This window comes from Ananas comosus, linkage group 4 (assembly GCF_001540865.1).
Source record: "Ananas comosus cultivar F153 linkage group 4, ASM154086v1, whole genome shotgun sequence".
NCBI lineage: Eukaryota > Viridiplantae > Streptophyta > Magnoliopsida > Poales > Bromeliaceae > Ananas > Ananas comosus.
This window is the reverse complement of record NC_033624.1, coordinates 535,346-554,940: the sequence shown is the minus strand read 5'-3', so window position 1 is coordinate 554,940 and position 19,595 is coordinate 535,346. Positions and strand designations below refer to the sequence as shown.

General features: G+C 33.0%; 1 protein-coding gene across 2 annotated transcripts in view; it reads right to left on the bottom strand.

The window, feature by feature from the left end:
* LOC109709211 (transcription factor MYB108-like) overlaps positions 7,063-19,595 on the bottom strand; it is a 91,055-nt gene continuing 78,522 nt past the window's right edge. The window contains exons 2-4 of one of the 2 annotated variants that reach the window (XM_020231314.1): positions 8,526-8,705; positions 8,020-8,149; positions 7,063-7,919 (exon numbers count right to left, since the gene is read on the bottom strand). In XM_020231314.1, coding sequence (XP_020086903.1) covers positions 7,337-7,919; positions 8,020-8,149; positions 8,526-8,685 — 873 coding nt within the window. In that variant the 5' untranslated portion in view covers positions 8,686-8,705 and the 3' untranslated portion in view covers positions 7,063-7,336. Of the gene's footprint in view, positions 7,920-8,019; positions 8,150-8,525; positions 8,743-19,595 lie in introns of those variants that run through there. The other variant, XM_020231313.1, reaches the window with a different exon arrangement.

Sequence of the window (19,595 nt, the reverse complement as noted above, 5' to 3'; positions counted from 1 at the left end):
TAAATAGATTTTGATTTATGGAGGATGCCTCATGTCCTCTCAAGGTAAACCACAAATATGTTAGTCTCATGCAAAGATTATATCTCCACATACGCATTATAAAAAAAGTAACTATATGCTCAGATAATCTACACAATCTCTATAACACCCTCACCGCACCCGCCCCCCAAATCAGAACAATCTATGCATGAGTAATCGATGATTCTATTGTAAGATCACTCGCTAGCGCCAAAATATAGTACTAAATCTCTAAGTGTGGGCTGGAACATGACTTAAATGTGTGAAAAAGTGACTGATGGATTCACAAAACGCCACGAATGTGACATTAAAGCAGTCACATCAGCGATACATTTCATAAGAGCAATAAGACATTACAGGAGGCTTACATTAACTAACGAATCACTAAAATTAGTAAAATCACCACGAAATTAACATCCTAAAACAGATAAACAATCATTTAGCGTTGCATCAACAATTATGGAGAAAATCATTAACTCGGTAAGATCATAAAACAGATACCATTTAACATTGCATATACAATTTATAGCAACATTTTTAATGTCAATTTACACATCAATAAATCGTTTACAGCATTGACGTAGACATTTCTCAATTAATCGATAAAGAGTTAGTAACAAATTTAGCACATAGTGAGCTAAACTAATCGCAGCAAAAAATTGAGATGTTTAATGACAAGAGAAGGAACTAAATGGCGATTATCTCATTATAGTATTCGAGATGAATAGATCACACATAATGCAATTAAATATAGGGCAAAATCGATTATGGATTAAAATCAATACCTGAATCGGAGAGATTCCTCTCTCTCTATCTACCCCCGATTCCTCTCTCTCTCTCTCCGATTCCTCGCACATCAACACATCTCTCTCTCTCTCTCTTTCTCTCTCTTTCTCTTCCCCCCTCGACGCCCCTCTCCCTCCACCATGATTAGATGCTTCAAAATGACGCCACGGGATTTCGAACGAACGCTTTTTACGGTTTTATTACTCCCGCCGAATGCATCGGGATCCGTACAAATATTGAAACGGGCCTAATCGGATCCGAAATAAAGACCCTCTGTACGGTTTCTTATCCGCAAAAATTTACCCGCTCCAACATGCAGTAAAACAAATCATTTGCCTGGACCTGGCTCCTCGTGCACTGGTCCGTTATTATTATTATTTTTTTCCTTTTCTCTCTCTTTCTTTTCTTATTTTAAGATTTAATCTTTATTTTGAAGCATGTGTGTGTGTGTTTTTTTTTTTTTTTCTTCCTAGGGGCCCAGGCTGTCTCACTCTTGTAGCCTAATTTATTTTTCCAATGAATGAAGCGGGTAGCGTGCTACCTTTATCTCAAAAAAAAAAGAAGATTTAATCTTACAAGTTTTACAAATGAAATTTGTTATTTTTTTTATATATAGTACCGTCGCTGCATACAATAGTTTATACACACAATTGCTTCGGATTATAACAACTAAATTTAATTCCGCTTCGAGTAGAAAGTGTATGTGAATGTTGTCAAAAGATATGATAAAATATAAAAAATTAAAAAATAAAAACTCATAGCTTCTTACAAACACACTATTTGCAAAAATCCATTTCAACTCGGCCCATGTTATAGCAAGCCCAACTAACTTTCGTGTCCTTAGTAAAGCAGAGCTGAGCCAAATATTATTTAACACAAACTCAGTTGGGCCTCAAAAACCTGGCCCACAACCCGCTATTTGTTGGGCTAAATTTAAACATATGGGCCAGATCTCTTAGATTTGATCCCATGGATTTGCTTTGAGGCCCATAAGGAGAGGCTAATTTTATCGGCCCAACCCGTGACATTTTTTTTTCCATTAATATTTTCTCAAGTTTTATTTATTTGCTTCGAGTTATTTTAGTCGAACTATACTAGAAGTGTCATTAACATTAACGATTTTATCAGCTATTGATTATTAGTTCTTAAGGAAATCTAAACTTTCTTCGGATAGAAAAAATTTGTAAAATTTGAAGTAACCACTCTAACTAAATTTAACGTTCAATTCATTTGAGTAAAATAATTTAAATTAAAACCATTTGAAAATGAGAGGTTGTCAAACGAAAAAAAAAAAGAAGAAAGTTACAAGGCTCTATTTTAAGGGGGTCTATATACATTTTCTTTTTTGTTTTTTGTTTTTTTTTGATAATATTGCAAAGAGAGAAAAATAAAAAGGAGACTTTAGATATCACCAAATTCTTCAGATGTGACATCAATCAACTTATCCGCATCTTCTAATCTCTCCCATCACTTTCTTTCTTCAGCGGTATCCCAGATTGTGAAAGGCACATCTCACAACTAGGAGTCACATCTAAATAAATTCTTTTTTGTGGTATTACTCTACTAGTGTATCCTATTATTCATGTTCACATAGAAGACTATGTTGGGATGCATGAATATTTTGTTCAGTATATTATCTAATTTGCCTAAAAAGTTTATACATTTGGTATATAAACAGGCGTGCAAAATTTTTAAAAAATAAAAAAAATCTAAAACTACCTACTTATAATCATATTAAAAGTTTTCACACCAAATAAATTATTTTTTGAACAATTTATTGAGATATCCAAAGAGGGCAAAAGTCCATTTCAAAATGTGCAAATTTAGCTCATGCTTTCGTATCTTGTCCAATACATTAATAAGCAGGAAAACTAAGTCCGCCTTGTTGAACTTATCCATGAACACCTAAACCAAGCCCAAAATGCATATAAGTTAGCCATATTTTTCTAAGCGTATCTCCTCTTAGCTACAAATAGTACTATCACACAAAGGTACGGTTAGCTTCATCACTTCGTACTTGTTCACCAATATTTTGGGACCATGCGTCATTAATTGTGTAGTCGCGTGAGTTTTGAAGTTTCTGGCTCCCACAAGCATGGAATTATATTTATTGTAGCATATATACTAGAGTGCAAGAATAATTTTCGTAGGATAATATAATTTTGCATGATGAGGAGCTACATTAATTCAATTAACAAATGCATAATTGAGAATATAATAGATTTTGAATTTAGAAAAGGCTGTAATTTACGCATGACCATGCAGTAAAAGTAGGTGAGATGGAGAAGTGACTGTGGCTAATCTGATCGACCAGGACGAAACCATTTTCTTTTAGCTACATCGTTCAATTGCGACATGATGTGAATTATTCTAAGTTTGTTGTTCCTAATTCATAGAAAATGAATAAACAATTACATCTTATATACATAAATCTCATGATTCTTTCTCCTGTGAATTAGTTACAATCTTTTACCCCAAGTTATAATCGGAGAACTCCAATTAGAATAAAAACACACATCTACAAAAGAAGAATTGAGTTCCTCGGCCTAACCTCAAAATATCTAAACCATCACCATCATGAAACCCTAATCAAACACCTATCAAAACTAGTTCACACATGTTAGGCATTTTGGTGGTTTTAAGGCTCTTCATAGCCACAAGCAACCTTCGTGGTTCCCATGATTTGCAAGAAAGGAATAGAGGGATGGAAAACAATGGAGATATTGGTTGGTTTAATTAACAATCCTTGTCCTTGGTGACAAAGAGATGAGGCAATATCAATGTTCCAACATATGTTATTACCAAAAGTAGTATATTATGGCCTTCAAGTTCAATATTAGCTAGGATTGGCAACGTTCTACATATGCATGCAAATTAATAGTACGGCGATTAAGGATGAAGGAGAGGATATTTTATGGTACTTGAGGTGTATATCCATGTAGCTTAATCGTGGGTTAGGCTGAAATAAGACTACTAAAAGAAATGAAAGTTCAAGTTTGCATCAAACATGACATGGAATTGATCTATGTATACACATCTATTGAACTTTTTTGGCACCAAAAAAAGAAAAAAATTAGTATTAGTTGTGATCCAACTAATGATAACGAGAATTGAAAATTCTATACATTGGCGCACTCAACCGCATAGAGTTTACATTTACAGAAACTAACAAATAAGACTATAAGGAGGAGGGAAAAAACAAAAGGCAATAGCATATAGTTTTCTAATTTTATCTCCAATTCATTAACAACAATGCCAAAACTATTAACCTTTGTCCTTTTTTTTTTCTTTTTTCATTTGTTAAATCTTTTGAAAAGTAATCTTGTGTTCCTTGCACATTATGATCATGATGTGATGATACCTCTCAGGATTTAATTAGCTAAGGGGTTTGGATCAATTTCACTAATCATATTTTAAGCACAATTAGTAGTAAAAGACTCGTGCGGATAATCAGTTTTTTTAGATTAGCTAATCACTCATAAATGGAGATGGTCAAAGCATTTAATTAGTTCCGCTAATTGGACAGCTTAGATCATCTAATACGTGTTTCAAGGGTCAAAAGCGGGTCAATATAATAAGTGGTGGCCCCCACCACGACTTATCCGCACGTGGGTTTACTCCTACCCGTTGACCACGCTGAGCAAACTTGGACTACGACAACAGCAGTGTGGGCCCCACACTTGAATCCGCCACGTGGCTGAATTACGACATTCCACGTCATCAGACTAGTTCTCCCCGGCTCCTCCTCCGAGTTCCATTTATTGCAAATAATAACTCGAAAATCAAAATTAGTTAGTACACAAATAAAAAAATAATAATAATTGCTCGCTGCACTGTTAAATTAAATATATTGCTAAATTAATGAAATTAAAAAAAAAAGAGATGCATGGTTATAGTCGATAGAGCCTCTACTTTTAATAATTTGTTAATAAGTCATTCAAATAAGCCAAATTTGAGAGGATACTCTCTCTCTCTCTTTCTCGATCTCTCCCTATATATATATATATATATATAGTGATTAGTATTAATATATAACAAGATAATGAAGCATAATGAGTAAGTTATTGTAGTAATTTAAAGTAGAAAAGTTGGTATGGAAAATAATTTTAATAAAATTTTAAACTAGATGGTGATATTTAGTTAGAGTTTCATTAATCCTATGTGTAATTAATCACTGCAAAATAGTTGATTTTAGTGCTTGTGTAGTACTTAAGCAGAGTCTACGGACTTTAGTGTGTATATAATAATTAAGCAATCTACATAATTGTATCATTTGGTTTGTTTTGTTTCGTTATGTTGTTTTTTGGGATATCTTTTGTATATATTATCGCATATATGTTTTTTTGGGATATCTTTTGTATATATTATCGCATATATGTTTTTTTGGGATATCTTTTGTATATATTATCGCATATATGTTTTTTTGGGATATCTTTTGTATATATTATCGCATATATGTTTTTTTGGGATATCTTTTGTATATATTATCGCATATATGTTTTTTTGGGATATCTTTTGTATATATTATCGCATATATGTTTTTTTGGGATATCTTTTGTATATATTATCGCATATATGTTTTTTTGGGATATCTTTTGTATATATTATCGCATATATGTTTTTTTGGGATATCTTTTGTATATATTATCGCATATATGTTTTTTTGGGATATCTTTTGTATATATTATCGCATATATGTTTTTTTGGGATATCTTTTGTATATATTATCGCATATATGTTTTTTTGGGATATCTTTTGTATATATTATCGCATATATGTTTTTTTGGGATATCTTTTGTATATATTATCGTATATAATCTAGTGCGTATAAGGCCAACCTAATTATTATCAACATGTTATATTGTTAATGGAAGATGTATGCATAGTTTGTTTTATGCGGTTTAATATGATATTTTATTGAAAAGTACAAAGCTAATTGGGCTTGTATTGGAGAAAACACATTCAACGTACGTGTGAAGAATTAACGTAGTTTAATTAATTCATGGTGGAACTTCTCCAATTCACCGACGACAAAGTTTGACCATCAAGTGCATGCGACAACTTAATTAAGCAAGGTTAAGCAAAAACAGGGGAAAAAAAAAAAATCCACTGGTCCTTTTTTTCAGGTAAAAAAAAGTAAAATACCACTGTTAAAGCATCGGTGGAGTAAAATGTTTTTTAAACAAGTACTAAGTGAAATCCATCTCTACTGAAAGAAAAGGTGAAAATTTTTAAATTTGAATTTCTATTCTCACCTTCGGTTTTTTTCAGTAATAGCAAAGGTTACAAACACTTAATTTACTAATTAAATGTATGTGATAACAAAATAAGTAGCTAATTCAGAAATCAATCCAAAGAAACATTTAGATTCTTTCGGATTATAAGTAAACGAATAAATATAAAGAAGAAAAATTGGCCATAATTAACTAATTAAGTCCTCTTCAACTGCCAACAAATTAAATAATTTGGACCACCCCACACACCCAATGATGAATATCCACTTTCTATATATTGGACGGAGACATCATAAGCCATCAATTGAATATAAAATATTAATATATAGTAGCATTATCAAGCAAATTAAGGTTAACTAATGCGTATGGCGCGTTACTAGAAGATTTATATATGTACAACATAATAACTTTCACTCTTTTTCCTTATCTTAAAGAAGTTCTTTGCTCATCTCTAACCTTTTTTTATCTAAATTCGATATTTAATTAGTACCTTTAGGCACGTTAGTTCGAGAATTAACATTCGCAACTCGTAATTACTCATTATGAGTTATATAAGAAAAAAAAAAAAATATATATATATATATATAAGAAACACGCAAACACACAAAAAGGGAGGCACTTTTAATTATATATCATAACACGAAAATGCCATTCTTTTAATATGCATCAGCATTTATGTAGGTATCGATGCTCTTGTGGAAGTTTGAAACATGTATTATCAATTACTCCTCTTTATTATATTTTAAGAAAGAGTTAAAAAGCCAATAGGCATATTCTTTTCCTAATCTCAGTAACATCAACGCACATTTAATCACAAATATATCTTTTTATAAGTAAACCTTTTCCGAATGTGTTTATGTCATTATAACAGTTTTATTCTAATATTCATATTCGAGCTAAAAGATATTCTCCTATCATGCAAACATATATACCTTCTTCTGGTTTTCAATACAAATTATTAATTTTTATTTTATTGAGCTGTACATAAATGCTTAATAATTATAATAATATGATGACACTGGAATTAAACAACTCATGATTATACTTATTACAGCTCCAGAAACATAAGATTACAATATTAATTTCACCTCAGTACAAATTTACCAAAAGAATGAAACAAGAAATGAAAATTCGACGAGAAAAGTATTGGAAATTTTCCAACTTTTTCTCTCTCCCTTCTAGTTTCTCTTGCTTGATTTTATCTTCGCTCACTATGCTTTTCTAGCTTTAATCCTTAATTTACAATCCTTTTTTTTTTTTTTCTAAAATCAATTTTCACCCTTCTGATTATTAATTTTCTAATATTGTTGTTGCAACCAAATGTCATCCACACTCCACAAATTCTCCCCCCATCCTCCGAAATCGAAGTCCGGTAACCCCAGGTGAGAATAACCTCCCGGGCTCGGTAGTGATTCCGTCCAGTTCCCGTCAAATTGTGCCGTGTGGATCCCGTCACCGCTCTTATCCTCACCTCCCGGAGCGCCGGCATAGTAATCGGTGAAACAAGCAGAAGACACCGGCGGTGACGAGAAATGCATCCCGGCCGACTCCACCGATGATGATCCGGCGGTGCTCGAATCCTCCGGGCAGGGCTTCGCCTGCCCGGTATTCTGATCATCATAGTTACCGTCAATCATCTGATCGACGGCCATCATAGAAGGAGCAATATTTTGGTACACGTGATCCACCTCCCCATTGCCCGAAGCTGCCCGGATCCGCTCCACAAGGCGAGGCATCCATAGGTATCGCATTAAGTCCTTAAACTGCTTGCTGTTGACGTCGCAGCGAAGCTGCTTCGCGTGCTTCTGCACTCTGGTCCTCCAGTAATTCTTTATCTCGTTATCGGTCCGTCCGGGCAAGTGCTGCGCTATCTTAGACCACCTGGAACATGCGATTCTTTCGGCCGTTAGAAGGACTGAAACGTAAGATAGTTTTTTAAATTACGGGGGGTGTTTCGTGAAGAGGCGGCGGGTGCGCTCACCGGTTGCCCCAGCGAGAGTGGAGCTCGAGGATGAGGAGCTGCTCCTCGGGAGTGATGTTGCCGCGTCGGACGTCCGGGCGTAGGTAGTTCAGCCACCTCAGCCTACAGCTCTTCCCCGTTCTCTTAAGACCTACATATGTATATATATACATATTCCAATTAAGTAGAAAGATTAATCTACGGTTCAGTATGAACAGTATTCGTTTCATGCACTAGAAGGACTATGTATAATATATAAGCAGTTTTTTTTCAGCAAATTGTTGAGAATTAATACTCGTGGTTGTAGTGGTAGTACTTGGAATATCCCTTGTGCGCCACAAGCGAGTATTAATCAGCGTGCATGATATGTCACGCGTGATTAGATACCCGTACATATATCGGCGCCCTTTGAGGACACCTGTAGCATCAGTTGATAGGTATTGATTTTGCATGCTCTCTTGTTTGTTTGCTCGATTGTAGATCTTCTTATATGTATATGTATGTATATATGTATGTGCATACAATACCTGCGCAGCGGGCGAGCGAGTTCCAGCGGCCCTCGCCGTGAGCAGTGATGTAGTTAACAAGAATAAGATCTTCCTCAACAGTCCAAGGCCCTCTTCTCAAGTCCATCTCCTCTTGGTCGCTCGGCGGAGTGGCGGAGTTGCAAATCATTCCCATCTCCATAGTTAATTAGCTTAACTCCACTGTGCTCCTCAATTATTAAGTTGATAAGAGACAAAAAAAAAAGTTGGGAGAGAGAGAGAGAGAGAGAGAGAGAGAGAGAGAGAGAGAGAGAGAGAAATAAGTAGTGGATGGGGATGGGATTGGAGTTTTGCGATGAAAAGGGTGGGGAGAGAATGGGTGGGTTTTTATAGAGAGAGAGGGGGGAGAGGGGATGTGAGGAAAATGAGACATGTGAGGGAGCACGCCGCAATACGATTCGTTTAAATTAATTAATTAATTAATTAAATAGCTCAAAGCAGCGTGAAGAAGCCCGTTGAAGTTTGACTTTTCTTCTCTGCTTCGTTGCTTGCTCCTCCTCTCTCTCCTACTCATCTTCATCTGTTCTCTTCTGGAACCGTCTTTGGTCGAACTGGCGCTTTTCCGAGAAGTGATTTTCGACGAGCGCGGTGGTACAAAGCAGCACTACTTCTCAATCTTTATAGTAGTAGAAATTTTAAATTGGAAGAAATTTGCTTAATTATAAGGCCAAGTCCTGCTTCTAGTTTTCCTTCCTACATCAACTATAAAGTTTAGTATGTTTAGTAAAGAAGAAAAATCAGAACATTCTACTGTAGCAAAAGGCAAAATTAAAATTTTGACTTTTCTTGAAAAAAAACAAATTAAAACCTCATTGAAAACTCTAATTTTTAATGCTTATGATTCTTTATTGGCAAAAAAAAGTTAATATAGTTTTTTTTTTCCTAATAGCATTACTCAAACAATATTTCATCAAATATTATATAACAAACTAATATAAGTCTTTTGTTCGAGCAACTCGTAGCTTTTGATTTTTACAAAGAAAAACTATTCTAGAAGCCTTTTTTTTCTTTTTTTGACTGAAGCGAGAGCAAACAATTAAAATTTACTTAAATGAACATCTCTTCCTCCTAAGTGGTTTGATCCTTTTGGGGCTAATTTAATCAATACAAACCAATCTGTGGGCCCTAATTACAAAATTCCAAAAGATGCCTGAGATTGGGATTGGTCGAATTTTCCACGCAAGGAGTTGAAAAAAAAACTTGTTTAGTGCAATAGGAAATGATCCTATGGATCGGATTTTTGTGACTAAAATAGTTCAACAAGAAGATGCATGGCCTTATGCATGACACAACCTAAGTCCACAATTTTTCTTCTCTATAAATTATTTTTTTTTTACGATTTTTAGGAGAATATATTGCGCGGATTTTGTCTCCCTTGTGTTGACCCATGGACTCATATACAAGTAGGTTGGATGCATCATCTCCATTGTCAAAGCTTTGGATTTACACATTGACCCTAAAATATAGCCAACTAGGTACGCTCTTTCTCTAGAACCTGTGGTCCTATAATGTATCACAAGGGGACAAGCCATCCTTTCCCACTATATTTTCACATTTATATATAAATGTACCTGAGATTAATTAAAGCTATAAAAATCTTCTAAATGTTTTATATTGAAGAGTTGTCCATAGAGTCATAGACTAACAAATTAAAATAAGTTGTCTCTGGAGTGCATTACTTTGTAAATATTTGTAAATAAGAATATCAATTTCGCGACAATCTGATAGTACTGTTTGAAAATTATATAATGTTTCAATTAAAATTTCTTATATGTAATAACTCCTATCTATGCGCGCACTACATATTCGTGCTATGATAATTTAAAGTTCTCTTATCTGCACGATACTTGAATCTCGTTTTATGTATGTATGACCAAAAATATTTGGTATTTCAAAAGTCACTGAGACACAATCCTGCGACCTCACGTTCCAAAATGAGTACAATGGCAAAATTAAGAATACACAAATAAAGAGCACAGATAATAATTAGGAAAAGTTAATTAAAATTGTACATAATATATATTTTCTCCAATATATTTGGTTCTCTGCAGTTTAATCGAATCCCCGTATATCAACCTTTCGTGTAAACGAGCAAGTTGGACCACGTTGACCTGAAAATGCTCAAGGATGTCTACCCAGTATTGCCGTACGTAGTGCTCAAACTTTTGCATGTGAAGCACTGGGAATGAGACAACTCATGATTTATATCCAACCATATCTTGTATTAGTTTTTTTCTTTTTTTTTTCTTTTTTGTGGTTGCGAGAATTAACATTATAACCCACAGATTCATATGTAACTTCCTCGAACCGCAGCGATATGAGTTGTTTTAAGTGGCGGCTGCTGTTGAGCAGCTCGAATGATAGCTATCCGCGTACAAAGAGTTAAAAGAAGTACAGTTTTTCTTCTTTTCTTCTTTTCTTTTTTTTAAAAAAATTCTTATTACAATAAGGACGACCACTACAATAATTTTAAAAGAAAGAAAATTACAAATATTTTTAGCTAGAAATTATAAAAATATGGAAAGTATCTAGCATGAAAAGTGAAGGAATTGGGGGAGAGAATTAACTTAGATAAAATTAAGCAAATATAAGAATTATTTGATGGCATAAGGTGAGATAACTCATTATGAGATGAGAATAGTAGTTCCCAAGAGCATTTGGCGTTATAAAGAGACTAAAATCCGTTATTCCGGGCTTCTTTTCGATAAATTTTCATTCACTAGCCTAACATTAGTAGCAAATTTCAAAATATTACTTTATACTAACTCATGTTGATTAAAAATCACGGACAAAATTTCCGTATGTTCATACTAGAGCAAGACAACACGTGCACACTTTTCTATTTTATTCTTTCCTACAGCGCGCGGCGTCGGTGGTGGACGTAGCAATGCACTTCTAAAATTGAAGAATATTGTTTAATTAGTCGAAGAACAGCAAAAGCCTAGATCTATATATAGGATAATTAATTCCATAATTTATATTATGAAATGATCTTGATTCTTTTACCGAGGATGCTATGTTATTCTGGTACGGCCTATGATTAATTTATGCATGCATTATCTCATATCTGGAAGAGTATTCCCAGATTCTCTCTTCCTCGATCTCTGCATTCTAATACGAGTTTTTCAACTTCATTTACATTTTGTATTGAAGTTTTGTTAACTTCTAATTTTTTTTAACTGAAGTATTTCAATACAGTAATTTTATTAGCTATTTGTCATTAGTTATCTTAATTTTGTTTAGTAAAAAGCAATTAAAAACTATTGAACTTGCAAAATCACAAATGCATTTGATAAAGTTTTTAATTTGATTAATTCAAATCAGTTAATTCTCAAAAAATCTAAAGTTACAAAAAAGTCTCAATAAAAAAAGATAAATTTGAGTACTGGGCTAATATCAAATGGGCTATAATTCAAGAAATTTTTTTGCCTGAACTGAATTTACGCCTATGCTTTATATACCACACCTCGTATTTGATGGTTACTATTGTGAAATCAAAATGGAATCTAATCAACATAATCTAAAATATATGAAAGGCTGTTGTATGAAAAGTTATGTAATTTGAAAACATACTTCCTAGAGATAATAGTTTTAAAAATCAAAATTTATAAAAAGATAATTATTTAATTTGTAAGGAACTAGAGCTCAAAATTGATATATTTTTTTATAGAGAGGCTTTTTAAATGCCCTAAATATTATATTTTAATTTAAAATTTGCTATTTTAGAATTATAGAGTCATGGCATATTAGACGTACTTATATGCCCGGTGCCGGCAATAATTTGCCATAGTTTAGTTTAGGAACTTCCATTTTGTACTTATATTAGATGTACCGACTGTCCCTAGCATAAATGACAAAGGATTTGGTGGTTGATAACAAAGGATTTAGTGGTTGTTATCTGAGATTTTAAGCTCGAATCCTTATTGTTTCACATTTCCAGCTAAGCTTATTTTTAAGAGAAATAAATGAAACGGATAACGTGCTACCTCCCTCTTTGAACTTTTAATTTGTGCTCATCAAAATAATAAGGAAGATATTACCCGTACACCCCATAAACGGTGTGGGGGTGTACATCATACACCGTCGGCATCGACAGGTTTATAAAGTATTTTAGAGGTTCTGATAGAAAAAAAAAATAAAGTGATAACTAATGACTAAATTCTAATCGCAGAGTCTCTAGGATATAAATGTTATATCTAAATTACAGATGTACGTACAATGCTAAATTAAAGACCCGAACAAACGCATCAAAAGCCATGTACTTCCAAAAAGAAACTGAAGCCATCGAGATGGACGTACGAGCCCATCTAACGTCGGCAACGAATATAATAAAGTACACGCTGAGTATGATGCGAGCAGAGATGTGTGTGTGCGCGCACACTTTTTTAGCCTTGCAGTTTGATAGGTCTCACCAATCGATTCCCCAAGTAGTTTAATTACTAAGTGGGGGACATATTTAGTTTATACAAGGAAAAAAGTGAGATAAAACGTGTTCAAGTGTGTTGATGTAAGTAGTGGGTAGGTCCCTTTTTCTGTAGGCATTAAAGGGCACAAGATGCAAAGGTTGTAAGTGTTGTCCCTTAGATGATTTCGGCTGCCACAACAAGTTCAATCAGTTGGCTTCTGCAATAGTTGCAGATGTCGTGAGTTGGCTTTTTGGTTGATTAGATATAAAGTATACCCCTTTTTGGGCTAATTAAATAGTTTGTAAGGAAAGAAAAGATCTACTTCAGCTCGAAATCATCAAATTAAGGGAAACAACACTCGAAAAAATAGTTATGGAAAGATGAATATCAATTTCTTTTTCTTTTCATTTTAATAAAAGAAACACAAAGGCAAAAATCTGAAATGAAAAAAAGTTAATTAATTTCAGGTTTCGATTTTCATTTTTTCTCTCTCACGAACCATTAATGTCCCTACTGTTTATTGTGCTTTTCGTCCTTCAGGCATCTAAACCATGCTTTATTAAGCTCACTCCAGTTGTTGCATTAGAGTACTTGAGTAGAGTAGTAAGCTCTAAAAACTTTTTCATTATACTCCCTAACTAAGAAATGAAACCATCAAATGAAGTTCTAATTGAGGAGATGGTAAGTAAAGTTTTACTAAAGAGAGAGGTGAAAGCTGCATTTTAGGAATAAGGCCAAACATGGAAATAAGCAAACTAAGCATAAAGACGAAAACTAGTAGGATATAGAGTTAGAAAAGCATCATAGTTAAATAACACTGCACTTGTACTAATGTAAAAATTGGGCCCAAGAACCACACAATGTCAAACAATAGGTGCTCACAAGGCCATCAATAATTTTAAAGACACTCCATGGAATCTAACATATTTTCTTTTCTTTTTGCCAGAAAAAAGATGCGAAGACATATTCGACACCCTATGCTTCTCCTACAGCCTACATCACTGTTACTTTGGATTTAATTTGTGTGATTAATTAATGGTATATGTGGCATACTAGATAGGTATGCGTTATTAACATCGCCCTTTTTAGTTGTCACTAACCAAGGTCACTTCTATAATAAATGGAATCAATGTTAATTTATTTCTGATTCCGTAAAAGTTTCTTTTTACAGTGAAGATTTTTTAAAAAAGGGGAGTTCTCGAAGGGACATTCTACTATTCCTTTAATTCCAAGGACTTATTATCTTTTCTCATTCTATAGATGCTATCTTATTAAATATTTCACTTAAATACTCTCATTTGGATAGTAAAGTGCAACCCCTTGAGTTCATAGGTTAAGCCTAGAATAAGGAATTGAGGCATGTGATCCTAGTGGAAAGGGGGAGGGGCCACTTTTGAGGAGGCATAAAGTGCTTAAATTGTGTCACTTATTGCCTCATGGAGCACAAAGCTACACCTGATTAATTGATTGCACTTTTACTATAACATTTATCAGATAAAGGGTACGTGGTACTTCTAACACTTCAAATGGTATATAGAAGTGTTTAGGTAGATTCATGGTGGGACATAATGTAGAGCCTTGCTTTTTTCTCATGTATTCTGGAGCTATAGAATATCATATCTAGAGCATGTCTTACTTGGTAGAAGGCCCCTACACATCCAGAAGATGTTTTTACTAAAATGTTAACTCTTTGTTCTCCTAATCTGGCATTTAACATTTGATTACAACCATTAGAGAATGGTATCTAATATTTTATCCTTAAGACATACTCCGCGTAGTTATGCCCAAGACTTAGATACTAGTTCAAGATGAACTAAATGGGTGACTGGTTTTTTTTTTTTTTTTTTTTTTTTTTTTTTTTTTTTTTTTTTTTTTTTCTAATTAAAAGAAGCCGATATAAAAAATTTTAGTCATTTTTCACGTCAATAATATCATTTCTATCAAATTTTCCCCCAGCACTTCAGTAAATAAGTTGATGCAAAAAGAGACATTTCGCGTAGTGATTTGAGTAGTAACCATAGTCTTATTGATTGTCCTGTTAGAATACAACCTTTGATGCCATGCAAGTCATATGGATTAGACCGTTCACGAAAGGCAAATATTTCAATTATGCTTGTTTGCACATTGATCAGTGTGTGTGTGAGTCCCAATCACATCAATAATACAAAGCCTACTCCATCTCTATCTCATAGTTCTTCTGAATAGATGGCCGCAATGTTTGCCACGCCAACTAATACCATTATCCTCTTAATTTAATATGCTTTAATCATGCTTCCCTATATAATAATCACCCAATAAGCCATTTGAAGGAGACGCCTACTCCAATTCTCAATAATGGGACATTTGTTTAGTTTTTTATGGTAGAAAAAAGAGGCAAAAAGAATGGAATACACCCATTAAGTCTAAACATTCTAGAAGGGGCATCACACTCACTCACTCTCTCTCTCTCTCTCTCTCTCTCTCTCTCTCTCTCTAGTGTTTTGCACACTTCAAAGGGAACTTGGGTTAAAAAGCCAAAAAAGCTGCTTCAAAAGATGACACTAATCTTGTTCCATGTGTCCATAAAGGAAGGGTAAATCTTTTCTTTTGTACTCGGCATTATACAATCTTAGTACTGTCTACGTGTATAAAAATGTATAGAGCTTTTTTTTCTTTTCTTTTTTTTTTTTTTTTTTTTGATTAAACAGGGTTGAACTCTATTTTACAGCAGGTCAGATCAAACAAAACATGGAGAGATAATCCGCACCATGCACACCCACACAAGAACAAAAGATATACCTAAGCACACCCCAAATAACACGAGAGCTGTTATTAACTATAACTATTTTGAAATCAATACCTAAACATCAAACATCAAATAAATTAATGTTGCTACCTAAGTTTATGGGTGTGGTTTGATTCGAAGTTAGAATTGGTATCAAAATCGGAATAAGAATTAACTGAAAACGGAATTAGATAATTCGTTATTCTCATTCTGTTTGATTCGGCACTCTAAATCAGAATCGAAATGAGCCATTCTTATTGTCGGGTCAGATAGATATAAAGTAATAAAAATATAATTATAATATATTACTTTACAAATTTAAATACTAAAACTAAAAATATAAAATTATGTTAAAACTTTAAAAATAATATCAAAATTTAAATAATTATATAAAAATATATAAAAAATTAACAAAATAAAACATAAAATTAAACTAAATTCAATTCAAACTTAAAAATTATAATTTCAATTTCAATTTGAATCCATAAATTTAATTTAAATTTTAAATAAAATTTGAATAAAACTTTAGATTTTAAATTAAATTTAATTATAATTATAATTTAAATTAGATTTGAAATGCTTGATTGAATTTTAATTTTTAATTTAATTTAAATATAAATTTTAACTTAAACTTATATTTTAATTTAAAAAATAAGTTTAAAAAGTTTAATTTAATCCAAACAAATTAATTCAGCCGGACTCAATTACCAATCCGACCTGTTAGGCCAGATCAGAAAAGAGGGTAATTGAGAGGATTTTTATTCACCCGAAAATCGAAATCAGAATGAAATTCCACATACAAAACACGAACAAATAGATTGTCCACTTCAGTTCCGATTCAAGAGTTAAAAAGATGAACCAAACATGCCCATTGTGTTTTTGAAATTGGTACTTAATTTTAAAATATTTAATTGTATCATCAAATTTAACAGTACTTGTCATCATTTGATGGAATATTAAAATCTAACAAAAAAATATTCTGGTATTTGACAAGCATTTTGTCAAAAAAAAAAAAACAGTAAAGTAAATTCTCAAAATTCAAAAATCTATTTCACATTTATGTGCTGTACACATAAGATTTGTATATGTTTAACTTACGTTAATATTAGACAAAATTATTACGAAAAGATGGCAAAGTATTGAAAGAAAAGCACATAAAATGGTGGATTATTAAGTCAAAAAAGTAGCCCGTGTTTTCTGTCTATTAGCTTTTACATTATGTGCTGAGTTATAAAGGACTTAAAGAGATCCTCAAATGTTCACGTCTGAAGCGTCTTTGACTCAAACATCTCTACGAGAACAATACTTGTTAAGCTTACTATTTACTTTAATCTTTTGACCTTCAAATCAATATACAGCCATATGCAATGTATTATATGTAGTTGCACACTCACACAACAAGTCTTTTTATTTGTAACTTTGATCTGGAAATTGGGACCCAATTTGGACCTTGATGGGCATGCGGGTAGGACGATGTGACCCACTATTTCAATTTTCGATCAAGCTCGAGTTAATAGCCGAAATATAAAAAAACACAACAAAGTCAAAACTAATTGATTGAAGATGGAAACAAAGTTATAAAAGAAATTAATAGTTGACTTCGTAGGGTGTTAGGATTGTTGGGACCTAAATTACAAATGTAGTAGACCATTAGACACGTCCATTTCTTAAATTGCTTTGTTAGGTGACTATCATTAGGAAAATAATTTGGAATTCATTATGTTCAACTTGAAAATCTAAATTGCTGAGTTAGGTGAGTTTAATATTGCCATCTACATGCATACATTCCTCTTAGGAAGAAATTCTTCGTGTTAGGTATATGAAAAGCAATAGAAATATGTAATGTCAATAAATGGCATTTGATGAGGGAGACCTCTAGAAGTTTTCGAACGAGAAAGTCATCAGTGTGCCACTTATTCCCAAGAACTATAACTTTCCAATTTACGAATTGCTATTTCGTACAAAACTTCACATAATTTCCAAAAAAATGTTACCAAGACTTTGCTATACTAATAAGGCAATATACGATCAGCATATCTTCTATCCCAGAAGTACAGCTAGTACAAGAGTCTTCAAATATATTTAACTCTTTATACATGTGCACACTAAATGACTACTAATCAAAATATTATACCTCAGTTCACATACATTGCATTTAATCATATTTGGAACTTCTTACTTTGGAAATTGTAGACGTTTCACAATACCAGTTTCCTTCTATAAGTTGTGCCCACACCAATCATACTAAAAGGATAACATTTTGCTTCTATGAGTTCGATTAATGCATTTACTTTTTTACCAGGAATTTAGAAGGTAATTTTATCTCATAAACAGAGAAGCTTCCGGTTAATCCACTATCTTTTGTGACCAATGAAGTTATTCAACTTGGTGGATACTTTAATAGATTCTATTTGACTTGCTTATTTAGCTTTAGTTGTTGGAATAATAAGACAAATGATTCCGGGCTAACAAATCTTATTATTTATTACCAAACATAGGTATGCATTATTAGTTCCAATCTAATAGGATTAATTGACGTAATAAATGTAGATTAGCAAAACATCCTAGAGTACAGTAGATGCCCTTGTAAATGTACAATAGTCCATCATTCAAGTGGACCGTTGCGTCCGTACACTGTAGTTTAATCACTTCCCCAAATTTTTATGCCAAAGGCTTTTATTGATCATTAAACCATATAGTTTAAAGTGTATTAAGTTAGTACCATATAGTTTTTTTTTTTTTTTATCAGCTCCTCCGTTAATATTTTGTTAAATTATATACAAAAAACTTCAGATACCCCACCTAGATTTATCGAATATTCACTTTAATATCCTTTAGTTTTAACTTTGTCACTAATTTAACGAAAAAAAATAGTAGAATGGATAATAAAAAGAGAAAAATAAAACCACAAAGTACTAACTCTCTCTCTCTCTCTCTCTCTCTCTCAACTCGATCTTATGATAGCTATCGTTTGCCCAAGGCAACGGTGGGTAAACAAAAGCTACTATCTCGGAGGTTTAGCTGCTAACCGTGGCAACTTGTATTAGATATGATGAACTTCACAAATCTTTAGTTTAAAGTTTAGAAAAACTGTAGTAAACAGATTACTAGTTTCCCAAAGTTTTAAACATTAAAATTAACAGCTATACTCCGCAAAAGAGCAAATTGCCACATTTCTATGAGTTTAGTTAACTTAAAAACAATCTTTTAAGAAATTTGATAAATTTTGTTCTAGATATGAGAACTAGAACTAATGTTCTGAGGATAGTAGTAAAAAATTTTTTATAAGTAAAAGTCGGCAAGTAAAAACACAGGTGAGCTACCTATTCTCTTGTTATAACTTTTACATACTTTAAACTAAAGGTTTGTGAAATTCACCATATCTAGTACAAATTGCCACGGCTAACAGCTAAACCTCCGAGGTAGTAGCTTTTGTTTACCCACCGTTGCCTCGGGCAAAGGATAGCTATCATAAGATTGAGTTGATATATATATATATATATATATATATATCTTAACTCGAGGATACGAAAATTTTCATGGTTTAATAACCACGAACATCTAAAAATCGGTGACCTAATTCTCTATACGCCAATCCTACTACACCCGGGGGATCCTAACTCACCCACCAACCAACTTATCATATTAGATTACCAACTTTTATTAGGCTCCTCATCTATATTGCCATTTTTTGAATGTTCGTGAATCACGAGCCACGAAAATGTTCGTAGTATCGACCTAAGATGTATATATATATATATATATATATTTTTCTCTCATGTATTATATCAACCATCCATAAGTTAACGGTGGATTTCTCCATCCTACAACCTAGAGAATAATCATCTGGGCAGTAAAAGATAAATATAGACGTATATGAGT